This window comes from Papaver somniferum, chromosome 1, assembly GCF_003573695.1.
Source record: "Papaver somniferum cultivar HN1 chromosome 1, ASM357369v1, whole genome shotgun sequence".
In the NCBI taxonomy this organism is placed as follows: Eukaryota; Viridiplantae; Streptophyta; class Magnoliopsida; order Ranunculales; family Papaveraceae; genus Papaver; species Papaver somniferum.
In genome coordinates, this window is record NC_039358.1 from 226,487,493 (window position 1) to 226,514,935 (window position 27,443).

Here is a 27,443-nt window from a genome sequence, read left to right on the forward strand (position 1 = left end):
CTTCCAATTAGAGCGTTATAGGGCGATTCGACATCCACAACACAGAATACAATTTCTGTTGGCATATTATGAAGAAGAATCCTCATAGTCACCTCACCTTTTGGCTTGTTCGCAGTTCTAGTGAAGCCATAAATTTTATACGTTGAAGGAATCAATTTGTTGTCCATTCAACCCATGGTTTTGTATGTAGGATAAAACAGAATGTCGACAGAACTTCTAGGATCTATAAGTATTCTATTTATTCCCCAAGTGTTTGCTTCATCTTCCTCATCATCTTCTACCTTTGGTTTCGGATTAATTCCTAATCTCACTACTAATGGACATTCATGCGATTCCCCACCTCCTGGTGTTTCTTCTGCACTAAATGAGATAGTTTGTTTTTGCCAATCCTTCAATGGTGATACTTTCGCAAGATTGAGGATTTCTCTTCCATCAACATCTCTCGCATACACCCTACTTAAGACATTTTCATGGAAGTCTTCTATATTTCTGAATAAATGTACAATTGAATTACAATATAGGTTCTCCGCTTTCGCGCCTACTTCAATTACAAATGTATTCTTTCCCTTCTCCTTTGCATATACATTTCCTCCCGATGGTGGTGGTGGTAAATTCTTTGGTTGTTGTGCTAAGAAATGATCCAATTTTCCTTTCTCAATCATTCGCAATATGATTTTCCTCACATTTATGCAATTACTTGTTGTGTGACCATGAAAGCGATGATATACACAAAATTCTCTGCTCCTTCTCCCTGGTGGTAGTTCATCCCCTACATTATGTGGTTCTGGGATTTCTTCCATTAGGATGACAGCTTCCCATACTTTATCTACTGTAGTGTTCATCTTCGGCAAGTTTATTTGTTCCCATATTATCCTTCCAGTTCCTTGTCTTTTATTATAATATGGTTGTTGACCATCTGAACTTTTCGGTGGATTATCCATTCTTTGAATCTTATTACTACCTCCATGATTTTGAAATTGTCTGTCTATATACTCTTTGTCAAATTCTGCTTGATCTGCACTACCATGGCTATTAGTTTTTGTTCCATTTCTGTAATGTTCCTTCCTTGATTTCCCTGCGACGTACTCGCAACAGCATTTGCCAGTATTGGGAGTAAACTTGCATTTCCACCTTTCGCATCAGGTATTGCAACTGGGTACGACTTCATATCTCTTTGTTTCTCCTCAAGTGCTATGTACTCCTCTTGAAATTCGCGCAGCTCTGACATCGTTATTGTATCCTTTATCCTAAAGATTTGTGTATATAATAAATCTGTAGCGAAGAGAGCATTGATAAATGCAAGAATAAGGTGTCGCTCATCCAAGCGTCTTCCCATTTCGCTACACATGGTTCTCCAACGTGTTGTTAGATGACGTAAACTCCCATTTGTTCTTCTGCGAAGTCTGAATGCCGTCTCAATTCCTGGTCTTGACATATTATTGTTAATATATTGTCCTAAAAAGATGTCCTGTAAATGGTGGAATGATCCAATGGATTCTATTGGTAGTCCTTCAAACCATTTCAGAGATTCCCCTGCCAGGCTCGTAGCGAAATATTTAGACATTACTGCGTCATTGTTTTCCCACTGTAACAGAGATCGTGTGTAAGCTTTCACATGTTGTATTGCACAGGCGCTTCCATCAAATATGCTAGTGAATGTTGGTAAACTGCACTTAGACGGTATCACTGCCCTTTGAATCTGCTTTGTAAAGGGAGTTTTCCCAGCTTCCTCCACTGCTTCATCTAGTTGTCTCCTTCCATCATTTATTTTTGCAGTCATCATTTCTCTTAATTCCGCCATTTCTTTAAGAATTTCTTCACTGAGGTTTTGATATATATCTTCGCGCATAGTCTTTTTAATCTTGCTTGCCTCAGTCTATTCTCATGATTATTCTGACGTACTGCCTCTTGTATCTCATATTCTTCAGCTTCTTCTCTTCTTCTCCTACGCCTGTCAATGTTCGTTTCGATCTGTGCTCTATCATGTCGTTCCTCTTCACTTGTGCGATCATGTATATGTATTGAAATTTTTCTTTCTTGTGGTGCAATCCAACATTGCTCTATATCATCCATGCGATGACGTTCGCGATGTCTTACTCGATTATCATGATTATTTTGACGTAATTCTTCTTGCAATTCTCTCTCTTCAAATTTTCCCTTCTTCTTTGTATGTCTCTTTCATTCCTCACACGAGTAGATTCCTTTTCGCGCTCGTTCTCTGCTCTTAACATTTCTCTTCCAGGAAATATCATCTGTCCTTGCCTCAGATCCTCTTCTTTTGTTTCAAAATTATTATGTGGGCGATGTAAAAGTTCACGCGGATGCTCATATCGATTAGTTCCCAAATCTTGAGCTACATCCCTTCTCCTTTGTTGGTCATGTGGATTATCATCTACTTGCATGTTTTCTTCGATAGCTTCCATGTGTTGTCTTCGCCTAGTATCTTCTTGATTAGATCGAATTTGCTTTGATGAACTCCTGCTTCATCTCGACCTGGATCGTGTAGCACTTATTGATCTCTGTTCTTGCAATCTAAGATTCTCTTCTCTTAATTCATCATTCTGACGTATCAAATTCACACGCTCTTCACCTTCTCTTTGTCGTTCTGCAATCAATCTTTGTCTAAGCTCTGCAATTGTCATATTCTCATCATTCCCCTCAGTTCTTCCTGTATCCCCAGTTCTTTGTGTTTCCACTTCAGTTGAACTTGTTTGCGAAGTATGAACGCTCACTCTATCATAATCAACATCATTATTCCGCTCTTGTTCACGCTGAGGTCCAATTGGATTTTCGTTTCCTTGATTTTCTCTTACTCTTTCTTCTTGTTGATCAAGATTTGTAATTCTTCTTCTTTCAGCAATTCTATTGCTCCTTCTGGCTGTTGTTCCCTGTTCAATAGTAGATCCAAGTCTCGCCATCTTCAATTTCCATATCTTACTTTTTCCAAGATTCTATGAATTCACTACCAGGATTTATCACCCATCCCTGTTTCTAGCGCCAAAAATGTAGTTGCAGGAAAACCTACAACCACACCCCAATGTATCTAAAACAATCACTTAAGTAATCATAATGAATTCTTTATTAATTTTCAAGGATTATAATTGGATACAATGGATAACAATGACTTTACAATGACTTTACTTGCTCTCCAAATAAACTTTATCTCTCCTAGTTTCTTGTCTAACACACACTAAAAGATCTCTCCCCTACGTGATGACCTATTTCCTTTATATAGTGATTCCTCATAGTGCATGACAGCTAAGAGATCCACTATTTTCGGAATCATTGTGCGATACATTCGCTCATTTACACTCACTCATTCTCGCACAACTTATACTTCGCATATAACATCACACTTTACTCGTGACTTTGCTGACATCATCCAATACGTCACTTCACCTTTGCCATGTGGGATAGTCCTCGCTTACATCAGATAATCCTTACTTCACATACTTAATATTTGTGCGATATTCCACTCCATATGGCGTGCAACCTAGTTCGCATACATGCAAGAGGAAAAAACGTAAGACCTATCGCACGTCATAGTCGAAAAATCTAGAAAGCATGACTCAAGGGAAAGCTATACCGACCCTGGAACTTGAGTCATGGAGATTTGGGGTGAGAACAAACGAAAATGCCCATCCGGGAGAGGTACCTTAAATTTTCAGTCTAAGATAATAATCTTAGATTGAGAGACTAAGGTGAGAAAGTCTCTCCTAAGGAGTGAAGAAACTCGATCAGGGCGCCGAGGTACACGGTTGAGTCAAGAGTGACCGGGGCGTTTGGAGCGTACCTTGCCACTCTTGACAAGTCTTGACTATGATGCACTGGGTACGAAGATACCCTACTTAGGGTGCGGTCTCGCAACCATAAACCTCATCGGTAGTGGGATGTGAGACTGCGAAATCAACTGGTTGTTGAATTAACTGGATGGTAAGAGCCATAACCTTAACCTGGTAGAGGTAAGCTTCCTTGAAGGGGAAATCAGGGGAAAGATAAGGACGATACCCTCCATTAGGGAGCTTAATTGTGTCAAAAGACGTAAATGTCATAAGACTTTTTACTCAAGGGAGTATTAAGACTTATCATATTTATGCGCTAAAACATGAAGAGGAAATAATACAAGAAAAAGATAAGATGAGGTCAATGGGTCGATACACTACAGTGTAAAGACTGCATGCGATCTCATCGCACAGAAATAAGGCAAGATAAGACCTTTACATAGGAAGGCAAGATAATACCTTATGAGAAAGAATATATACAAACTAATGACTATTTTGTAGGAAATTCAAAATTCATTAGATCGCAGACTTGTTTTATACAAGAAATATAATAATAGGCATGTATGGGAAATGAAATAATAAAATATTATCTTCCTTGTAACAAACAAGTTCAAAATGTATCAAAACAAAGAAGGGAAATACTGGATGAAAAGAAAATTAAACATGTTCAACAGCTACATCTTGTTCGACCAAAGACTTTTCAGCATCAGTATTGGGCCCATGATTCTCAATTTGAGCATTAGTCTTATCAACAGACTTGTCCTTCTCAATTTGATCTTCTTCACCCTCTTGATCCTTCACATCGTCGCTCACAAATTCATAATCACTATCTGGTTCAGGGTACTCTTCATCTTCGCTTACATTAAGAGGAGGAATCTTTACTACAGGAAGAGAGTTGCTTAGAAGAATTCCATTAACTACAGATTGAGCACTAGCATGAGCCTTGCGAATAGCTCCCCTTTCAAGGTTTCTAGCATTGATCTCTAAAAAATATTGTTGATGTGCGAGTCTTCTTTGCACTCTGTCTCGAGAAGCAAAAAGAGAAAGTTCAAGGTTCGCATGAGATAATTCCAGGTTCAAACGCTCTTTGCAAACTTTGGATAAATCAGATCTCAACTGAGCAATAGTAGATTGATGTGACTTTTCAGAATCTGCGAAGAATAATAAACTATCAAAATTGGAAATAAAGCTCGCATTAATGGAATTCAAAGAAATGGTTAAACAATAACAAGGAAGTCAACTCTAGCTGACTACCTTCGCAGAATTTAGAAAGGAGAAGGGTGTTATTCTTCATACTTTCCATAGCTTTATCAAAATCATCACCAACTGAACCATTAAGACGGGAGCGAATCTTCTTTTCATCAGCAGAGAGAGACTTATTCTTTTTCTTAAGAGCATCATGAGATTGCTTTAATTGATTATATTGTTCTTGAAGCTGATTCTTCTTCAGAGTCAAATTTATTTTACTTTGAATGATTTTTTCATTCTGGGTCTTTAATTCCTTAAGTGATGTCTCATGCTGTACTTCAAGTGAACGAAGAGCTCGCGCTTGATCTTCATTTATTTTCTGAAGAATTGAATATTGGTGCGAAAAAATTGCTTCTTTGCTTAAGAAAGAATGCTTCTCCCTAGAAAGGGTATGATTTTCTTCTGACAATGTTTCATGACATTAGATCGGCATTACGTGACAATTTAGAAAAATGGGATATCTGACTATTTAATACTTCAATTTCTTGAATGAGATGGTTATTTTCATGGGTTATATTATTAATCTGATCAAGTTAATATGAATGTTGATTGTTTAGTTGGTTTAACTGAGTCTACAACTTCTCGTTATTCGCTTGAGTATCTTCAGCAAGATATTGAAAAGTATATCTCTCCAAAACTCGCCTCTGATTTAAATCTTAATAAATGCATGGAGAAATTTAAGGAATTTTGGTAAGCGGAGAAATATATCATAAGGTACAATAAGCAAAGGATAAAAAGTCACCTCTAAGTTATTGGTTTCGGTTGCGAAGGTTTTCAGCCTCAAGATTTGCAACTTGAAGTTCTCCCCTCAATTTCTGGACCTCTTGAAGTTTCACTTTCAACCTAATTGACTTCATTCTCCAAGGAAGCATTTTGTTGCGAAAGTTCCAATTGAGAGCAACTAGATTCAAAACGCCCTTCGGCAAGAATCATTCGACGATGAGAATCCTAAACAAGAAAGAACATAAGGATAAGAGGTTAAGATATTAAAGTTGAGCCAAAACATGAAAAAGGGGACTTACCAAGACATCTAGAGCAGTATGGAAGCTTGGATCAATTTGAGAATGGATCTCATCTCTTGTAACTCTATCAGAGGGAAATTCGCACAGAAGTTTACTTAAAGCAGAGCAAATACGAAGTTTACAAGGGTCATTAGTAGAGGATTGAGTAGAGTTGATGATGCCGGACAGAGTTTGGGAAGCAAAATTCACACTCTCCAAAGCTTTTTGGATAAGAGAAAATGAATTTAATAACAGAGAAGAAGATGAAGAAGAAGGGATGGATATAGGAGGAGAAGGAATAGTAAAATCTGTAGGGAAGGATATATTAGCAGAATTTGGTTGAAGATCAGTATGGATGAATGAAGAAGAAGTCTGATTCGCACCCGATGAATTCGCAGAGGCAGTAATAGGGGTATCTTTCATCCCTTGATCAACACCAGTTTCCTTTTCACCAGGAAAAATTTCTTCAAAGGTGACAGAAATATTTGCACCAGAAGTTTGAATTGGGGTGATAGAAGCATTAGTATCAGAAGTTCGAATTGTTGCTAAAGGGGTGACGTCTGCAACGTAAAAGTAAAGAACAGAAAGATTTGACTTCATTACTGTGGGCTTTCCAGCTTTCTTAGCCTTTGGTTTCTTGATCCCACCCATCTCACAATCAGAAACCTGCGAAAACAAAGTAGATAACAAATAGAGGCAACAATATTGTTTAGTAAAAATTGGATATTTGTTACTTCTTTGTTGTGCGAAGTTTTCCTCTTATGAGATTCTTTATTTGTATCATCCGAAGAATAATTAGGGTTTGGAACGGTTATCCTCAGGGCGCTTAAAGAAGAATTTTTCCTGGAATAGTGTGGGAAATGGGTTAATTAAAAAGATAACAGTTACAATCAAGAATCATGATTATCAGAAGAATAAAAGGATAAATCTTGAAAGAGGAAAACAAACTTTGCATTTTTATCCATGGCAACAGTAGCAGAAGAACAACAACAATAGAAGCAGAAGAACAACATCAGTAGAAGCAGAAGAACAGTAGCAGCAGGAATGAAGCAAACAACGGAAGAAAGAGAAATTTTAGTGAAGAAGAAAAGAAAAGTTTATTCTTCTTAAAAGAAGTCAATAAATAGGTGGAAGAGACGACCGGTTATAAACGGTTTGAGCCGGTAAAAACGAGAAGGATCGACACGTGTGAATAAATAAACTGGAATTCCGGAGGAATGTCGGTAAGGTAGAATACGAAAAGATATACTTATGTGATATTATAGGATGGAAATTCCTCACATCGCTCACTTCACAATGTAAGCGAAATGAGAAGAGGCAAAATGTAGGAGTGGGATATCGCACATATCAATAATTATGCGAAATAAGGATTATCTGATATAAGCGAGGGCTATCGCACATGGCAAAGGTGAAGTGACATATTGGATGATGTCAGCTAAGTCACGAGTAAAGTGTGATGTTATATGCGAAGTATAAGCTGTGCGAGAATGAGCGAGTGTAAATGAGCGAATGTATCGCACAATGATTCCGGAAATAGTGGATCTCTCAGCTGTCATTCACTATGAGGAATCACTATATAAAGGAAAGAGGTCATAACGTAGGAAGGAGATCTTTTAGTGAGTGTTAGACAAGAAACTTGGAGAGAGAAAGTTTATTTGGAGAGCAAGTAAGTCATTGTTATCCATTGTATCCAATTATAATCCTTGAAAATTAATAAAGAATTCATTATGATTATTACTTGAGTGATTGTTTTAGATACATTGGGATGTGGTTGTAGGTTTTCCTGCAACTACAGTTACAATTACCAGCTATTACCCCTATATTTATGAGAAAAATAGAAGACACTCTAAAATCAATACTTTGATTCTTACTAAATAAACAGAAAAAGTAATGGTTGAATCGATGATGCAGCTTATCAATTGGTTCATCTAATACATTGAGTAAATTGAAGATAAAGTTGTGAATTTTGTGTGAGTGAATGAAGTGAGAAGAAGGAAATTTATCGTTTTTAAGGATAGACTAATACCACAGATCTCGAACTGAAAGTCTTGGGATAATATGCTCTGAAATTAGCTCACAAAGAAGATAGGGAATCTTTGGTTCATTCTTCTCCTTCTCCATCCCGCCGGTGATTTCAAGTACCACCTCCGGTTTCCAAATTTCTTTCCAAATTCAATCTTAACTTCATATTCCGTTAATTTGATCAAAAATCTTACATATATACATATATATTCCTGGATCTTCAATATTACCAGACAACAAAACCCTGAAATCAAATCTCAATGTCGTTAGGTCCGATTTTGAAAATTAATCTTCCAAATCCTGAATTAGTTGGCGACGGTGAAGGTGGTGATAGTTGCAGGTTCGGTGACGATGAAGATGGTGGTGGTGGGATTGGTTTGGTTTGGTTTGATTCTGAATCACATATCTCTCTCAATTTCAAATATTATCAATCTCAAATCTAATTGGTTCTTGAATCTGTTATAAAGATGGATACGATGACTAAAGAGGTGGTGGTAGTGGTTATGGTACTGGTGGTCGCAGGGCCGGTCCTGAGTATATTATGCCCTGAAGTGACAAATTTTTTTTTTCCCCTACAATTTTACTCCCTCCGTTTAAGTGGAGGCATGCCACCCTTGGTTGATCTTTACCTAAGACTCTACACATAACCCCCTTGAAGACAACCTATTTGATAACACCATTAAGTTGATTTTCTGAAAGTTTAACCAAATATAGGTAGAAAAAGAGAGCTTTACTCTTAAACTTCAGGAGTAAAAACCTTCAATTTCTTCCCAGTTCCAAATATATTACATAATTTATAAATAACCCCCTAAAATGTTTTTGATTTTGATGAAAACCCAAAATTTAAGGAGAGTATTTTGTTGCCCCTTAGGCGTTGTTGCCCTAAAGTGGGGCTTTCCCTGCTTACCCTATTGGCCCGGCCCTGGGTGGTGTTGGTTGTGGTGGTGACAGAATTGTTGTGGTGGCGACGGAGATTGAGATGTTGTGGTTCGTGTTTTTATCAGAATTGAAGAAGTTGAAGTATATATCACAGGAAATGGGGATTGCAGCTACAGGAAATGGGGATTGCAGCTAGGAATGGAAACATGGACTTGAACTGAAATGCAATGGCTAGGCAGAGTGGATGAAATGGATGAGCTGCAGATAATTATGAAACTGTGTTGCAGTGGGAGTTGGCTCAGAAAGGAGGGAAAGATATGGGCAAAATTGAATTGGTAATGGAAGGTGGAGGATGCAGTTATATTGTGAATATGAATTAGGGATTTACTTTCGTCAGTTGAGTAATAAATGCCCTTGCCATCGTGTTGATGGTTGTTTGGTTGGTAGATCTTGTATCCTGTTAGTGGTTTAAAGCTTCAAAGTGAGTTTGGGCATTTAGATTGTCTAAGGAAGATTCTCAACAAGGAAGTGGTAGCAGAACCTTTCTTCTCAATTGAGCGAGTTAGTTAGCGATTGAAGATATAAATGTTGAAGTGTGGCAGGTAAAATTCTTGACTGTATGAATATTTTTGAACTTTTTTCTTTTTTTGCTGAGCATTATTCAGATTGAGCATTATTCTAGTGCTGAAAATGTCAACTTGTTTGCAGGTGCTGATTGTAAGAAAGGTGGTGGTGGGCATCAAGTGACTTAACCCATGGCAGGAAAGACCCTGCAAGTAGACGCAACAAGTCGAACAACTCTCCAAAATCTACTGGGTCAGTTTCATGGAATTTTTGTAGAAATAAATAAATTTCTTGTGTTAGTGGTGATTATTTTGCAGAGTAAAGACATGTCAATAGAACTTACAAGTTCAATGCCTTCACTAATTTTAACTAGTGTACGACATGAGTGTTAAAATGTGGATAGTTAGCGGATTGAGAAGGCACAAGGCCTGTATTCCAGGTGGTTTCATCGTATTGCAGGCCTGTATTTATGGATAAATTGTGTTGCAGGCCTATAATCTGGAAGTCCAGACCCGTGATAATGGACCTGGACTATCCATTCTTTTTAATTGCAATTTAAAGAACTGTCACAGAAATAATTGTAACAAAAAGTGTGAGTTAGACACGTGTCACTCAAGATTCGTTACAAGCATAGGTAACACTTATAGGTGTTACTGTAGCCGTCACAAAAGAGACACGTGTCCTCGAATGAATCGTTACAAAATTCACTCACACAAAAAACTGTTGGAATTATTGTGACAAATTAGACCATTGTCACCACCTTAAAATTAGGTCAATCGTTGCTGTTTTATTTTGTAACGGTTATAAAGTGTGAGTTTAATTAATTATCGTCACAGAAAAAACTGTTGCAAAACTTTACGACAATTATTTATCACAGCGTTTCTCCAACGGCGTATATGTGTTACAAATATTTTAGTAACAGATGTGCTCTGTGACAAAAACCTGGATTTGGTGTAGTGAGAGTAACGTTTACTGAAGCTTCGGAGATCAAGGGTGGGGATAGAGATCCAAATGTAGTACCCTCTTTTAGATAATACGCTAGTACAAGCAACCTCTTTGATATCTAATAAAGATAGGACATAATGAAGAAGTGATTCAGGTAAATTAGAGAATATATTGGTTTGATCGTATAGTTTTTGCTAACTAGGCTAAGTTAGTCAATTACCGTTGAGCAGAATCAAACACAGGACCAAAACAGTAATCTTGGATACTTGGTATATCTTCTTCGAATTGCGTAAAAATGATAGGCATCCATTGGCATAGATAAACTGGCAAGAGAATTTCCCTGAGACTTTAAAGAGGTCACCAACAATCAGCCTAGGGTTTTTAAGTCCTCCAACAAGATTTGGCATAAATCTTCCGGTGTTTAACTGTTTAGGTTTCCAGAGTGTGGTTCCTAGTAAATAGCTGTTTAGTTTTCCAGAGTGTGGTTCCTAGTAAATAGCAGGAAATGTAGTTATGAAGATTAACTGACCTAAGGTTGCAACTGCAAGCTTGCCGAGCAGCATTTGTACTTAGGTGTTAGTTAGATGTTCGAGTGCCAAAGACCGCGTAAGTCGTGAACACGTTATGCACGTACATGTTTAACGGAGATAGTAAATATCTTTCATTGCTCATTTTCTGTTTTACAAACTTAGTTCTTCGTTTGAAATTCGCAGGTTGCTACCCAATAATTCTGATGGTTGAATTTTGAGAATATCACCAAATTTCGAAGTCTAAAAACAAAATAGAATTTCTAACTCCAAGGAACAAGCATCCATCTAAAGTCTTAAAAGGCTAGTTAAATCCATAACGAGCTGTTTTTCCTTTCTTACGTCGCAATAGTGAGGAAATATCATTGTTTCCAAATCTGCTGCATTTTGCAAAATTATTCTTACCCACTTCATCTCGCTAGGGTTACGGTAATATTTCTTGAAGCAAACCGACTTCAGGTGTAGAAACAAACCCCTAGCAGTAGTCATCAAACGGTTGTAGCCATAATTGCCTTCGCCATCGTATATCTAACATGAGAAAAATAAAGACAAGAAAGCGTCAAAAGAATAGCTTCTGCAACGACATAATATATATGTTACCTTATCCATTGACTGATATGCAGAAAATGATAAGTGTGATGCACTTGCCTCGCAAAATACAAGGGACTCCAGATTAGATGTTGATTGCAACAAGGCGATTACTGCTTTTATATCCTCTCCTTTATATGTCAAATTCAGCTTTTTCAAATTGTGAAATGTAGGCAAATTGTATGCGAGATCGTCTTGGGAAAAAAACGAGAGAAGTACCTATTCGTCATCACAAGGCAATCGGGAATGACTGTATCAGCTTCAAGGGAGTTAGATCAGCTATAGAAAACTACATAACAACACTATAGCATAAAAATAGTATGTATCAGTAAGGCAGTAACCAAACATACCTGTAAGGTTCGATCAGAAACTGTTAGGCACTTTACATGTGATAGTGCTTGAAGAAACTTACTTAACTTGGCACCCTGTTCGATCCATGACTTCATCGAAGTTTTATATTTTGCGTAGCCAAAGCGAACATCTACTTCAACTACGGCTAAAAAGTTAGACATGACATAGTCCTTTGCAAGATCACCCCAGTAGGTGAGAGACACTAGATTTGGTGCTTGAATTTCAAAAACACAATCTCGCAACCCATCTATCCTGTGGCAATCCTCCTCTCCAGGATCATAATTACGAATATTCAGAACTTTCAGTGAAGGAGTTGACAAACAGAAATTCTTTATATCTAACCATTCACATTTTTCCAGGTTAAATTCTCAAGGACAGGACAACTAGAAAAGAATAGCTCATTGTTGTACTTATCGCTAAATGTGACTCGAGAGAGTTTAAAGTGCTTGAGTTTTGGAAAAGACATATATTTAGGTAGATGAAGATTAGGGAAGATATCTAGCTCCAAAGTAACCAAGGATTGACAAGTACAAAGAGACAAAGGAGTACCTTTTTTTTTTTGATGCAAACAAAGGAGTACAAAAGGTTGAATTTACGCATAAGGTGAGACTAAGCTCTTCAACACTGCGCCTTATTGCGGCCGAGATCCACAAACTAACCCGAGTTTCATTCAACTGGTGATTCCAACGAAGAGACAACTTCTGTATACTTGACATATCATGAAGATGCAATATTCTATCCACAGTATCCATGAATTCACTAGTCTCCCAATAAATGGGAGGATTACCCAAGCTTCGTAAATCAAGGGTTGGGGTAGAGGTCCAAATGTAGTACCATCTTTTAGATAATATGCTGGTACGAGCAACCTCCTTGATATCTAGCAAACCAAAGATAGTATATAATGCAGAAGTGAGTCGGGTAAATTGGTGATCCTATCTTCTGCTACCTGCTCACTCATGCTATTTTGTCCCTTTGGTCGCTTTGGATTAATTAATTCCATGGTTACAATATTGTTTCTGTACAGAAAATAAAACTTAGGTCAAATTTTCATGTCCAAAAAGTAATTAAAAAAAAATCTCATGTAACCAGGGTTATTCTTTCTACTCAATAACAACACTTTGAGCATACAGGGTTTAGACAGTAATACATCGCTATAACTAATCAGCTGTTAAGAAAACTAATTAGGGTTTTGGATTAAAGCTCGAAGAAGGGAGCAGTAATAAATTATTGAATTACCTCAAACTATCAAGATTCCAACAGTGATAATGATTTCAAAAGAGTGCCAAGATCAGAATGTCATGAGGTAGAGCCTATGAAGCATAGGCTATATATATAGGTTTGATATGCCGGTCCGCGGGTTATAACCCCAAAGGGGTTATAACCCATCCAAACAAAAGTGATACAAAAACCCCAAATATCATAAACTGTCTAAACTACCCTCCCCTAATTCAACCCAAAAGAAACTGAGAAAGAAAATGACCCACTAATTTATTACTTTACAATCTGCGTAACGGACAAAATTTCTTAAAACCTCTGCTCCTCTGTAACTCCTTCAAAAACCAACCCAGAAATCTCAGATCTGCTCATCCCTAAGCCAAAATCGTTCAAAATCAATCTGTATTCGTCATCATCTTCTCGATTTTACCTTCTTCTCTTATTCTATGGTTGCGTACTTCAACCACTCCTACAAAATCTGACCTAATTTTTTAACCCCAAATGGAGAAGAAACAAAATCAACAGGCGAAAAAGAAAGATGAAAAGCTACAGAAAATAGCAAAACCATCTCCTAAAGGTAAGAAATGGAATTTGCTTTCAAGTTGATTTCGAGTTTGAATTCAAAAGATTATTAGGTTTCATTTGATTTCTGGGTTGGTTTTCTGGTTGCTTTTAGGTTTCATTTCTTAGGTTAGGTTCTATTTTCATTTGGTTACATCGTTTCTTTGGTTTAGGTTTAGGTTTCAGTTTGTTTGATGTAACCAAATGAAAACAGATTTCAATTGTTTGTATATTTGATGCAACCAGATATTTTTTTTTCTATTTGATGAAACCATATTTCATTTGTTTTTTATTTGATGAAACCAAAGTATAATCTGCTTTTTTTATGAAACCATTCTGGGTTTCATCATTTTACAACCAATTGGTAAATTGGTTCCACCAATTGTTAATCTGTTACATCATAATAATATGGTCTTTTTGATGAAACCATTTTTGGTTTCTTCACTTTTCATTTGTTAGGTTTAGGTCTGCAAGAATGATGTAACAGATTTGCGATGAAACCAGATATCATTTTCTGTTTCTTAATGAAACCCAAAATTGGTTTCATCATTTTTAGTTATTGGTTTACTTCTAGAGTTGTTAATGGCTGTTGATTTGAATTCAAACTGTGGAGATTGGCGCTATGTTACGTAATCTTATGGTTTCATACAAGTTTCAATTATGCTTATGGTTTCATCACTTTGTTCGTGCTTATGGTTTCATCATTACAAGTATATGTCTTATGGTTTCATCATTATTATTTATTATTCTCTTATGTTTAATTTTGGTTTCACAATAGGTAAAAAAAGAGATAAGGAACCATACATGTGCTCATTGCATCATTTGTGCGAGCTAGCAGTGAAAATTAAGGCGTTGATAAAAAAACAAGCAACTGCATTTGAAAGCTCTTAAATCATGTCCTTTCTGGCGTTTCTTTTAGCCGTTCTATGATGGCGTAATGAACAAAGATGAGCTCATCAAAAACATAAAAGCAGTAATAATGTTTTTAAGTACAATTGAGAACAGACTTGATGGTAAGCTCCCGTATTGTTTCAAATTAGCAAGATCAAGGAAAATGACTTTGGGGACAATTCCAGAACATTTTGCTGTGACTTTTGGTTTCCAAATGGTGAATTATGTAGAAGCAGACGACATTGATGAAGATCTGGTTAAAAAGGTTAACGTCTTTGTGGCTAATTATTTTGCTGGAAATAAAAAGACGAAAAAAACCGATATTGAAAAGCGTATGCTGGAAGCCGCAAATGATGAAACCAGAGCGGATGACTTTGTCAAGTTTTTCGTAATGTTTCTGTTGGTTTCAGTATTTGTCCCTAACAAATGTGGGCAGACTCTCGCAGCAAAGTACTTGTATATGGTGTTTGATATGAACAAGGTGTGCTGGCCGGAAGTCTTCCATGACTATGTACTTGATTCGATAATGACAAACAGAACAGACGTAGAAAATGTTGTTGGTTGTGTAATATACCCTCTGGTAAGTTAAGATTTGTTCTTTTTTTCATAAGTTAAGTATTTTTTTCAATATTGGTTGTTGATTAATAAGCGACTTGTTTTTGATGATTAATTTGAATATTGGTTGTTGTTTTTTTTTTTGCAGTATTGGTTGGCAGAGATGATAAAGATCGCACAAACAAAGCATGGGCTAGACAAGTATCCGAGGTTTGCTAGATGGAACCTTAGCAACATCTGTCAACAAGTATTGTCTAACTTCGAGAATCTTGAAGAAAAAACAGAACTTTGGTCTAAGGTAAATGTTTACTTAGAAGATTGACTTTTCTGATGGAACCAATTTTGGTTTCATCAAAAATTCTAGCTGAATTTTTGTTTCTTAGATAACTTCGAGGGTTTTATTTGATATTTTTGTTAGACAATATTCGAAATCTTCGAGGGTTTTATTAGATTATTGCTATGAGTTGTTACCATTAAAAATGCTATGCTTGGTATGTCGTCTGTTTTATTTTAAACGAATTTTGGTAAATATTTTCTTGTTCAGATTTACTTTTTTGATGAAACCAGTTTTGGATTCATCAAATTTTTTAGCTGAAACCAATTTTTCTTGTGTACTGCAGGAGAATATTGGTCACCGAAAGGGATCATTCTTGTTTCAGTATGACGAATCAGAAATGTGCTTGGCTGATCCCGTAGATGAAGTGGAAATTGTTGTGCCAGATGAAGAAAATGAAGTGCCGGTTAAAGTGCAAGATGAAGAAAATGTTGGTGCTAGCAGTGAAGCTAACTCCTTCAAATCCAAATACCAATTTGCGCGAGCATTGATTGAAAAGCTTAGGACCAATACTACATATGTTCTTTCTAAAGAATAAGAATCAATGCTGGCAAAATATGATGCCGAGAACAGGGAACAACAACTGGTACAAAGATAGATTTGATTTTTCTTAGTAACAATTGAATTACTCACATATATTACAATTTTCTTATACATTTCATCATTTTTTTGATGAAGCCAGATTTGGTTCCATCATTCTTTTGATGGAACCAGATTTGGTTTCATCATTTCAAGTTAATGTTTGTTTGATGAATTGGCCAGTTCTTTTTATTCTTTCAGAAGTTTTTGATTTTTACAGCATTAGGTTTTGACACAGGAAGATGAAAAATAAAATAACTTAGGTATCTTAATATTGCAGGTGATAACAAGGGATGTTAACATGATAAATCAACAAGAATCTGAACAAGTGCAGGTCATATCTTCTTCGTCGAAGACAGTCACCAATGATGAACAAGAAGGAGATGGTACTGAGTTGACTCCAAATAATATCGAGGATATCAAGGTGGCCGAGCGGGTTGAATCTGAAATGGAGAAAGCTACTTCATCGAAGCCAGTCACCGAGGAAGAACAAGAAGGAGATGGTACTGAGTTGAATCCGAATACTATCGAGGACATCAAGGTGGCAGAGCAGGTTGAATCTGAAATGATCAAAGCTTCTTCATCGATGCCAGTCACCAATGATGAACAAGAAGGAGAGGGTACTGAGTTGACTCCAAATACCGTTGAGGATATCAAGGTGGTAGAGCGGGTAGAATCTGAAATGAGCAAAGCTTCTTCGTCGAAGCAAATTATTGAACAAGAAGAAAACGAAACTCAATTTGTAATTGATGAAGATGTTATAAGGAAAATGGAATACGAATACAATAAGAAAGGTTGTTCGTCGTCAAAGCCAAATGTTGGAAGCGTATACTACTACCCAGCTGTAAAGATGGCGAATGATTTAATTGAGTTAGTGAATGAACAACCTGGATTTGATTTAGGACTGTCGTAGTGTGACAGTCAAGAGAAAGGACAGGGAGAACTCAGTGTTGCGCAAAGGATGAGTAACATGGTTACAAGAATGAGGGAAGACAGAAGGAATTTGGTTCCACCTATCAGAATGCAGGATTACAAAACCAGTGTGAAAAAAAGAAAAAATGTTACAGCTCGTAAGTGCAAGGAGAACAAGGAGGTGCAGGAAGTACAGGGGGCGAAGTTGAAACCAGTTGATAACTTGAAGATCTTGAAAGTACTCAACAGAAATGAGAAACCCCGCGTGACCACTTTTTTCAGAAAGAACAATGAAAGGTAAGTGGGAAATAACTGATGTAACCAAGACTGGTTTCATCAAAATTTTGTTCCAAGTTATGCATTGTTTCTCTTTTTTTTATCCATCATTGACTAGCTTTTTAAAAAATAAAATTAACAGGTCAACGGCGTGGGAGCATTTAAATCTTCAATTACATATATCGGGGAAGATGATGGATAATTTGATGAGAAAGGGTGACGTCGCAGGAGAAATCATAGAGTTCTACATTTTGAAGCTGCAAAACAACATCAAAAAAAATGAGTTGAAACAAGATGGTTCTCCAAAGTACCAGAGAGCTGTGTTTCTAAGCACATTTTCCTATGTAAATTTACTCTGAAATTCTTTAATGTAAATTTTTTGGCATAAAAAATAGTTGTGGAAAACAAAAAATGATGTTGTTTATATGGCTAATTTTGATGGAACAAAGTTTGGTTTCATCAAACTTGCATGTCTGTAACTAATTAAGGAGCTTTTATCTGGTATTTTGTTTCAGACATGTCACTCATTAGGAAAGAAATGTGGTGCTGTAATAGAAGGCTTCATCTACAAAATGGATTATAGCGTGCGGTTTTTGTTCGTTCCGTTGCTGACATCACTTGGAGATGTAAACCATTGGACATTGCTTTCTTTTGATTTTGAAACCGGGGAATTTTATCACTACAACTCCTTGGCTTCCACGGGAGAGGAATGCAGAAAAAGTGCTGAAAGCATGAAACAACGTATAGTATTAGCATTTTCACAGCACGACGCAAAGCTCCCCTGTGATCAGCAGGCAAGTCACCCAACAACATACTCTTTGCACAACCCTACATGTTGTGAACAAATAGGGTAAGTTATGTTTGGAAGTTTATAGTTCACATATGCATATGCTTGAAATCATTACATCACTTGTAACCGAATGCTTTACATATAGCTACTAATATCAGAACACTCTCATCTAGTCACTTTGTAACAATTGAGACATTGTTTTGGTTTTTCAGGAACGATTGTGGCCTGCATGTTTGCTATTACATGAAGAGCCTCTTGAAAGGAAACATGTGTACAGATGATATACGAGAAAAAGTGCATAATATGAGACCAAAGTTGGCGTTGAAGATACTCCTTGACAATATAGAATAATACTCGCATGTCGTGCCCGTCCTATTGAACATTCAGTTTTAGTTGAAGTTTAAAGTACTTGTGAAATGGTTACAGTTTATATAAAAAACGATTTCGTGCTATTTCAGTTGTATTTTCTTAAAAGCTTATGTCTACAGAAATATGATGTCTCATTTTTATAAAAACTATCCATAAATGATGTGTCATATATTTGCGGCACCAATAAATAGTAGACAAAACATCATCTACTGTGTTGTCAAAAAATATAGAAGAAAAAGTGACAGTAAAACAATGGTTCCACCAAAATAAGATGAAACCCTTTCTGGTTTCATCAAAAAATGATGAAACCTGATTCGGTTACACCAAACTATAAAGGCCTGTAAAAATTCTGAAAAACTTAAACTTAATCAAACTTATTATTCTTAGACAAAATATAAAATGAAAACACCTGCAACATATTAACTTCTAAAACAAAAATCTTAAATAGTAAATGAAACACATATTGTAGTCTAGCAAACGAAACTAAGAGTAAAATTCGATGACTTGCAGGAACCACATATTGTAGTCTAGTCGAAATGACTACAAGATCTCATGAAATCTGACGAGAAGGGCATGTCCGTTTATTATGGGTGGTCAAAACCTTGCAGGAACCACAGGTTCTCATCTTCTTATTGGCAACTGAACTTGTATTAGGAATCCTCTTCTTCGATGGACGTCCTGGTTGTGGTCCATTATTCGGACCAAAAACCATCGATTTCGGCGACACTGTCACAGGCTTTTCGACTGTGGGAACAGGATTGATTGCATGTTTATACGATTCTCGGTAGAACTTTACTGTAAAGTAGTGCTCAACATAATTGTAAGGATCTTCTCCATTCACCATGATGCAACGGACAGCATGGGCACACGGGAAACCGTCAATACGCCAACGGTTGCAAGAACATGTTCTTCTTTTCAAATCGACAATTTGTGTTAATGAAGCATGAACTTCAAACACATATTCCGACGACTTGGTGACTGGGTAGTTACATCCATGCATCTTGTTGTCGTGGAGCAGAGCTTCATATTCTGGACATAGATTTTGACGCCATTTCATTAAGTTAGCAGAGTCCTCGCGACGTTTACACATTTGGTCCATTAGATTCACCCTGATCTCATCAACCATGATGGCTATAAGCTTCTCTCTCTCTTCAACGACCGAACCATTGAAACTCTCAGCAATATTTGAACACAACCTACCATATCGTCGACCCTTGAAGAAAAAACTTGCCCATTTATCAAGAGGAGCTCTACTTAGATAGTCTTGTAACTTCTGATTTTGAACCTTCCTCAACTTATCCCAATTCTCTGAAAATTCTTTATGAGTAGAAGCATACGCACATTTCTTAAATAGTCCCAATACATATTTGTTATAAACTTTGCAACTCTTTGGTAAGCATGTATTGATATTGCATTCCATATGCCAGTAGCACCAACCATGAAAAGCCTCAGGAAAAATAATAGGAATTTGTGTTACCAATCCAATACCTCGATCACTCACAAAAGTAAGATTTGGTCGCAAAGGAGAAAGGACTTTCTTCAAATTATCCAAAAACCATTTCCAGTTCGCTTCATTCTCCGATGAAACCACACCATAAGCAAGAGGGAAGATTTCTGTAACATGAACAGAAAGCATAACACAAGCATAAGATGCGATGAAAACCAAACATAAAAAATGATGAAACCAACATAAAAACATGATGAAACCAACATAAAAAATGATAAAAACCTTACCATCATTTCCGGTTAGACCTGTTGCTTCCATCATATGACCAAGGTACTTGCTTTTCAAGTGAGCCGCATCAACAAATAATACAGGACGACAGAAATGGAATCCACGACTACAAGCTTCAAAACAGATAAACATCCTCTGAAATTTATGGGTCCCTTCTTCAACTTCCAAAAACACGTGAGAACCAGGATTGGTTTCAATCAACTTGTTTTTATACCAGTTCAAGAACATAAAAGATTTCTCGTTCTCTCCCCATGAAGTATTTAGTGCATGCTTCTTACCTGCGTATGCATAATAACGACTAATTTCAAAGCCGAAGTCTCTCGTAAAAGATTCCATAATATGCTTAGTTTTCTTATTAGGATCCTGTTTAATTTCATCAATAATCAAGCTACTAACTAGTTTCTTCGATATCCGTGGCATGTTAACAAATCCACCAACACAAGTATGCTGATTATTTAGTTCCTTGATAATAGAAGGACTTCCTACAACACCATCAACAGACACAGCATATAAATGCCAGTCACATTTCTCCTCTTTGTTCTTATTAACACAACGTGCACCAATCCTCAACTTCTCATTCCTATATACCGTGTATTCATAAACAGCTGTTGCGTGTACTTCTGTAAATCACAACGAACTTGTTCAACACCTCCCGGAAACAACTGTTCAACTCCTTGAAAAAGATGTAACCAGTGAGCAGACTTCAACGGTTCCTTAATTTTATCTGGAACATCATAATCAATCCGTGGCTTCTCAAAAGGTATAATTCCAGAACTTTGTGGCTGGTCATCAAAAGCTATAATTCCTGAACTTATTGAACCAGAACTCTCAGCTTTGTGACTTACGAGTAACTCCATAATCCCTTCTTTATTATACATACTAAATAGAGCCAAACATTGAAGATCAAAATCAGAATGAATGACCTTTTGCTGATCATCAACCATGTGAAAAATTTCCATAGAAGGAGGAGAGAATTCACACCAACTTGAGCATATACTAGTCTTAAAATTAGCAAAAGACTCTTGGAGGCCAATACGAAGAGTTAAACAATCTTCTTTGTGACATACAAGTGCGAGAACAGAATCCATAATCTACAGAACAAAATGATGAAACCAAAAACAGTTTCACCAGATGTGAATATCAACAACAAATATTTTTTTTGAAAAACAGTTTCAAAGAGATGGAATCCTTCATAAGAACATCAACACAAACATAAAAAATCATATGCTAACATCAATTCAGTTTATTCGACAAGAGTGACTAGCAAATTCACACAAACAAAATCAAAAATCAACACAAGAAAGAGAATTGAATACCTGAAAAGTTGATTGATTCCTTGAAGACGAAGATTAATATGAAGACGAAGATGATCAACACGAAGTTGATTAATTGTTCAGCTGGATTCTTCAATTCGAGATTCAATTTCAACTTGAAAAGCGGAAATATGATTTCAGCTAAACTGAATTGCAACCAGATCTCTAATAACGAATTGGATTCTTCTCTTCTTCGAACAACTGAATTGGATTCTTCTACGTATCTCGAATAAACAGATCTCAAAACTTGTAGCTTCTTTTCCGGTTCTTCAATCAAACAAACCTAAAATTGCTCTCTCAGTTTTTGAATTGAAATTGAGAGAAGATGATGACGAATCTTTGAATTGAAACGAAAAGAACGAAGAAAACTAGGAAAGAAGAATCACACTTTTTTTGAATCTGATTTGTTCGGTTCAGAGAGAAAAAAATCGTTTTTACTTTCTTGTTTCCGCCAAACTTTCCTTTGAAAGTGTTTTTATATGCGGAAGGTTAATTTTGGAATTTAGAAATCAAATAAAAACTGAATTTTAAAAATTTTATTTGAATTGGGGTTTTTTGTCCCAGTTTTGTTTGAAACGGTTTTTATTTGTTAAAAATAATATGACCGGTTTTTTCTTATCACTAGTTTGTTCACCCAGGGGTTTTGTCATTAGTTTTGTTGATATGCATATAAATTGGAGAATTGCAATTTGGATCTTTGTTGGGTGAGTTTTGACCAAGTTAGTCAATTACCGTCGACCAGAGTCAACAGAGACCAAAACACCAATCTCCGGTAGCCTAGATAAACTGGCAAGAGAATTTCCCTGAAACTTAAAAGAGGTCACCAACAAAAAGCGTCTTGGCAACTTGACGAACCAGTGTCATGATAGCGGTAGGCTTGGAATGAAGCCTTTGAGACTGGTTTGGATTGACCAGCAACTTGCTGTGAACTTGGTCATAAAAATGTCAGCAAGTAGGTGAAGAAATGATCAGCAATTCTAATGATGCCTAAAGGGGTACAATGATGGTTCATTGATGCACAAAGATACCATGGTTTGACTGGAAACAAAATTCAAATGTTTGTTGTTCACTTACAAATGATAGAAATGCCGAAAACAAGGCCTAACTAGAATCACATCTTACTCTCAACCACTTTTGCAGCATCTAAACACAGAATTTGCATTTCCTGACCTTATAATACCACACTAAATCTTAAACATAACAAACCTTAGAAAACCTTTAGAGAATTCCACAACTAAAAATCTTCTTACACTATCATATGGAGAAACGAAGGCTGCAGCTATTCAGGGGTGAATCAGTTTTCCAACACCCGTATGTTTTCTTAGTTACAGTGATATTAAGTATTATCTTCATAGACCCATTTCGTATAGGACCATTAGGTGATCACGATTATAAGCCTGTGAAACACGATGTCGCGTCGTATAAAAAAGTCATGGAGAATTGGCCTGCAGACAATCGAAGCCGGTTAGGATACGGGAAATTGGAATTTGTAGACCAAGTTTATGGACCAGAGTCCTTAGAGTTTGATCGTTCAGGACGAGGACCTTACACTGGTTTAGCAGACGGTCGTGTTGTTCGATGGATGGGTGATGCTTTTGGATGGGAGACTTTTGCCGTCGTTACACTAAATTGGTGTGTGCCATAAATTCTATCTACGTTAAATGTTTTTGTTGATATTTCTATAATGCGACTGACTGTTTTAAATATGAGTTTGACAGGTCTGAGAAGCTTTGTGCAAATGGAAACAAATCAACAACACCAACACAATCAAAGTTTGAACATCGTTGCGGCCGTCCCTTGGGCTTAAGGTTTGATACCAAGACCGGAGACTTATACATTGCGGATGCTTATTACGGACTTTTGGTTGTTGGACCAGAAGGAGGTCTTGCGACTCCTTTGGCAACTCATGATGTAGAAGGAAACCCCATTTTGTTTGCAAATGACTTGGATATCCATTCAAACGGATCTATTTTTTTCACTGATACAAGCAAGAGATACAACAGATTGTAAGTTGCTTTCGTTAAGTCATTTCAAAACTCTAAAATCTGTGATTAACATTTTTCTTTTCAATGTAGGAACCATTTCTTGATCTTGCTGGAAGGAGAAGCAACAGGAAGACTACTTAGATATGACCCTAATACTAAAGAGACTCATGTAGTCAGGGATGGTTTAGCATTTCCTAATGGAGTTCAATTGTCTAAAGATGAATCATTTCTCCTCTTCACTGAGACAACCAATTGTAGGTAATGTCATCTCGCTTTCTCTATATAACCTCAACCAATTGTAGGTAATGTCACCCCCCTGGCCAGCTGAGATAATCTCAGATATAATTGTCTACATGACCTTACCATTTGATTAAAATGTTCATTACAGGGTGATTAAGTATTGGTTGGAAGGTCCTCTAAAGGGAAAGGACTACATTTTTGCTAATTTACCAGGGTTTCCGGATAACATAAGATTAAACGATAAAGGCCAATTTTGGGTTGCAATTGATTGTTGCAGAACCCCGGCGCAAGAAGTTTTATCAAATAATCCTTTGATAAGAAGCATCTATTTCCGGTTACCGTTTAAAATGAGCTTTTTGGCGCGGTTGATGGGAATGGACATGTACACAGTAATTTCTCTGTTCAATGAGAACGGAGAAATTTTAGAAGTTCTTGAAGATAAAAAAGGTGTCGTTATGAAATTGGTTAGTGAAGTTAGAGAAGTAAATGGAAAGTTGTGGATTGGCACTGTTGTTCATAACCACATTGCAACTCTTCCTTACCCTTAATCAGTTAGCTAGAATGATGAATTTGTAATCCTCTTGTTGTTCTTGATTATGAATTTAATTGGGTTTTGTTGGTTCAATTTAAGGATTTCGACTCAATCTTACAGGTAAACGAATGTATTAAAGTAATGTAAACAAATGCATCAAACAGAAAGTAATGTGTGAAAATGATGTAACATTGAACAATTGGTAGGACAGAAATCCAGCCTGAGCAGTTTGTTTAGTTGTGTAAAGTCTAAACAAACATCTCTGGTAGGATTTCCCACAGAATATACTCTAGTTTATGAAGAATTACTGAAAGAAAAAATATCTGATTACGTTTGTGTTTCAGAAAAAACACCTGGTTACAACTTCATGTTTAAGAATTACTGAAATCGTTTGTGCACTTCTGTTTCCTAGTAATCGAAACGTGTTTTCTGTCTTTGTTCTACATAGTGGCAAAAAAGTTCAAGCTTTGTTACTTCATCTTGGCCTCTGTAAACAGGACATGTTTGTTTACACGAGGATCGTACTTCCTGAATTCAAGCTTTTCTACCATCTTCCGTGGGTTCTTTCGCTTAACGTAAAAGAATCCAGTCCCAGCAGCCGAGACTAGCCTGATGAATACTGAGCCACCTTTCGCCTTACCCATTGTAACTTACGAATAAACTGATGACAACCAACAAGAAAAGAAATTTAATCAGCAAAAAATCAAACACCACCAACAACAACAACAAAAGTAAGCAGATGAATTTGCCTGAATTTGGAAAATACAAATTTCAGCTGCATAAGTGGAAGATGACAGAAAATTTTTCTCTCCTCGTCCCTCCTAATATACTAATCGAAGGCCATCTCCTAAACTCTAACAAAAAAAATGAGCAAGTCGCACTCGACATAAAGTCTACAGGTTGATGCAGGGGAGTTTGATTGTGTTATTCTACTGTTTTTTATGAAACCCATCACAGATTTTAGATGTAGGGAGTGGAATTGGAACAAATATCAATGGCATGCAAGTATGCCTCACGACATGAGTTATCCCAAGTTGACAGATACAATCAGAAGTAAACCTGAAGTACACATAAATAGTAATACGAAAATTAAAAAAAAAAATGCGGAACAATTAGCCTAAAAAGGAGCTCTGCCCTATCTCCGCAGTGATGTAGTAGATTGCAGCATTACCAGAGATCAAAAGATAGGAGCAAAAGACTATTCATCACAAACTGAGCAAGCATCCTAATCGAAGGACATGTGCAAGGAAGAAAGAAGAACACGAGAACTCTAAGATATTCCGGGGAGTGCAAGATTATCACAAGGATGTGAACGGGACTATGGGAGACGCCCAAACAGGACGTACAGCACTGGAGGAGGCTCTGCTCTGGGCTAAGGTCTGTGGTTCTCAACAAAGTGATGCTGGATTGGGATCATGAGGAATCTCTAACACTAACAACAGAAACCACAGTATTGAATGGAAGGGACAAACCATTTCAGAAGACCTTTTAAGTTCATGCAAAATCTATTTCAATTCCAGTCTAGTAAGTTTCATTCTATTGAATGTAAAGCAAACCAGGTAGCTGTAAAATCTATTTCAGTTCCGGTCTAGTAAGTTTCATTCTGTTGAATGTAAGGCAAACCAGGTGGCTGTTGCATCTGCCTAACAGCCCAATGCCACATTGTAAATTTGCAAACCTGCCTGTCTTTTTGGCAAGGCATCTCACATATAATGACAGGAACAACAATATGTATTGGCCTCAGGCCAAGTTTATTTCATTAATAGGTTTTCAATTTTGATAAAAAGAAATGAAAACATAAAAAATCTAAAATTCTTTTATGAACCACAAACCGAAACCCATTGATATGATTATGTAACAAAGGCTTCTAGTCCCACTATCCTAACAACGTCCGATAAAACAGAAATCACTCACATTGACATTTGCCGTGACCATTTCTACAGTAATTATTCTTCACTTCAAAAATGAGTATCCAATACCTGATTCCACATATTGCAGTCTGTGTTCAAGATTTCATGGCCAAATGAGGTGACCTACCTAAATTCCTCTCTTGAGCAAATCTTAAAGTGGTGAAAGGTTCCTCCAATACAATTTCAATGAGACATTTCCAGAAACACACCTAGATCAAAATCTAACTAGAACCCTAGAAATACGATTATTTTATACAATAGATTACATTGTTCCAATTCAAGTAAGAAATATAAACCCTAGAAATCAATTAATCGAAAAAAAGATTCACATAAAAACCAATTTCCCACTAACATCAACAAATTCTAAGTTTCCATTTCATAATCTAACTAATTAAGTTGCAATAATAATTAAAAAAGAATCTTACCTTTATGATTTCGCTGTTGATGCGCAAAGCCCTAAACCTCCCGGTAAGTCGGAAATTGGAGTAAGACGGATCCTCTTCTGGTTTTCCACATACAGAACCAAAAGATATCCCCATACATAACTTAAGTAAAGACTATCTTAATGACTCTTTTACCCTTAAAAGTTTCATATAAACCCACCCAGAAATGCCAACAGCAAGCAAATCATATGAGGGACTAACCCGAAGAGTGAAATTCTGATCATGGACATGCAAATTGAGAGACATATTAAAATTTTATTTACCTAATGAGCAAGTTGAGCTGGTGGGTGCAAAAAAGAAAAAAAAAGGGTCTTGTAGGTGGATTTGAGAAGAAAAAAAAAAGGTAAGAAAGGCCCGAGCAGGGAGTGCAAGTGCACACCCTTGCACCGGGCTCCAAGCGACTAAACATCGACCTCCCAAGTTCATGATTTAATTTTTTCTAATAATAAAATTGTCATGGATCTGTGAAAATAAAGTTTAAATTAAATAAAATACTAAAAATATTTTTAAGAGGATGAAGATCAGCCGCTCAAGGAGATTTTTTCGCTAGCGGCTGAATATTTGCCTCCTAGTGAAAACTGTTTAGCACTTTTTTATTCTAATGAGTGTATGAATGATTTTGTGTGAAAATGGTTGCACAAATTTGATGAACTTCATTCATTTTGAACGAGAACCTCACTCCACAATCCATAGCCCTTGTTCTGAGCCACACTTACTGCATGTCAGGTTAAGGATATTCAAACCCTTAAACTAATGTATACCTAGTGTAATTTCAAGACCGTATGCCCAGGTTATTATCTTGAGAGAGGCACTGAAAGCTTCTTATTACGCTATTATCCTTGTAGCGCCCCCTAAGCTAGCAGCTGACTAATCCAAAAGAGTAACTATAAAATGAG

At 36.7% G+C, this 27,443-nt stretch overlaps 2 protein-coding genes and 1 long non-coding RNA gene across 3 annotated transcripts; 1 reads left to right on the top strand and 2 right to left on the bottom strand.

Moving 5' to 3' along the window:
* Window positions 1-985: 985 nt before the first annotated feature.
* LOC113362468 lies at window positions 986-1,801 on the bottom strand. Its single transcript, XM_026605203.1, has one exon. It carries the CDS (start codon window positions 1,799-1,801, stop codon window positions 986-988), a length of 816 nt encoding a protein of 271 aa, XP_026460988.1.
* Window positions 1,802-22,695: 20,894 nt separating this feature from the next.
* LOC113337769 (protein STRICTOSIDINE SYNTHASE-LIKE 13-like) lies at window positions 22,696-24,210 on the top strand. The gene is made up of 4 exons (XM_026583368.1): window positions 22,696-23,069; window positions 23,156-23,443; window positions 23,513-23,680; window positions 23,811-24,210. The coding sequence occupies exons 1-4, from the start codon at window positions 22,696-22,698 to the stop codon at window positions 24,208-24,210; spliced, it is 1,230 nt and encodes a 409-aa protein (XP_026439153.1).
* Window positions 24,211-24,365: 155 nt separating this feature from the next.
* LOC113337780 lies at window positions 24,366-26,654 on the bottom strand. The gene is made up of 2 exons (XR_003354436.1): window positions 26,530-26,654; window positions 24,366-24,855 (listed from the first exon to the last, which is right to left on the bottom strand). It is a non-coding gene; the product is annotated as an uncharacterized LOC113337780 (long non-coding RNA).
* Window positions 26,655-27,443: the final 789 nt, after the last annotated feature.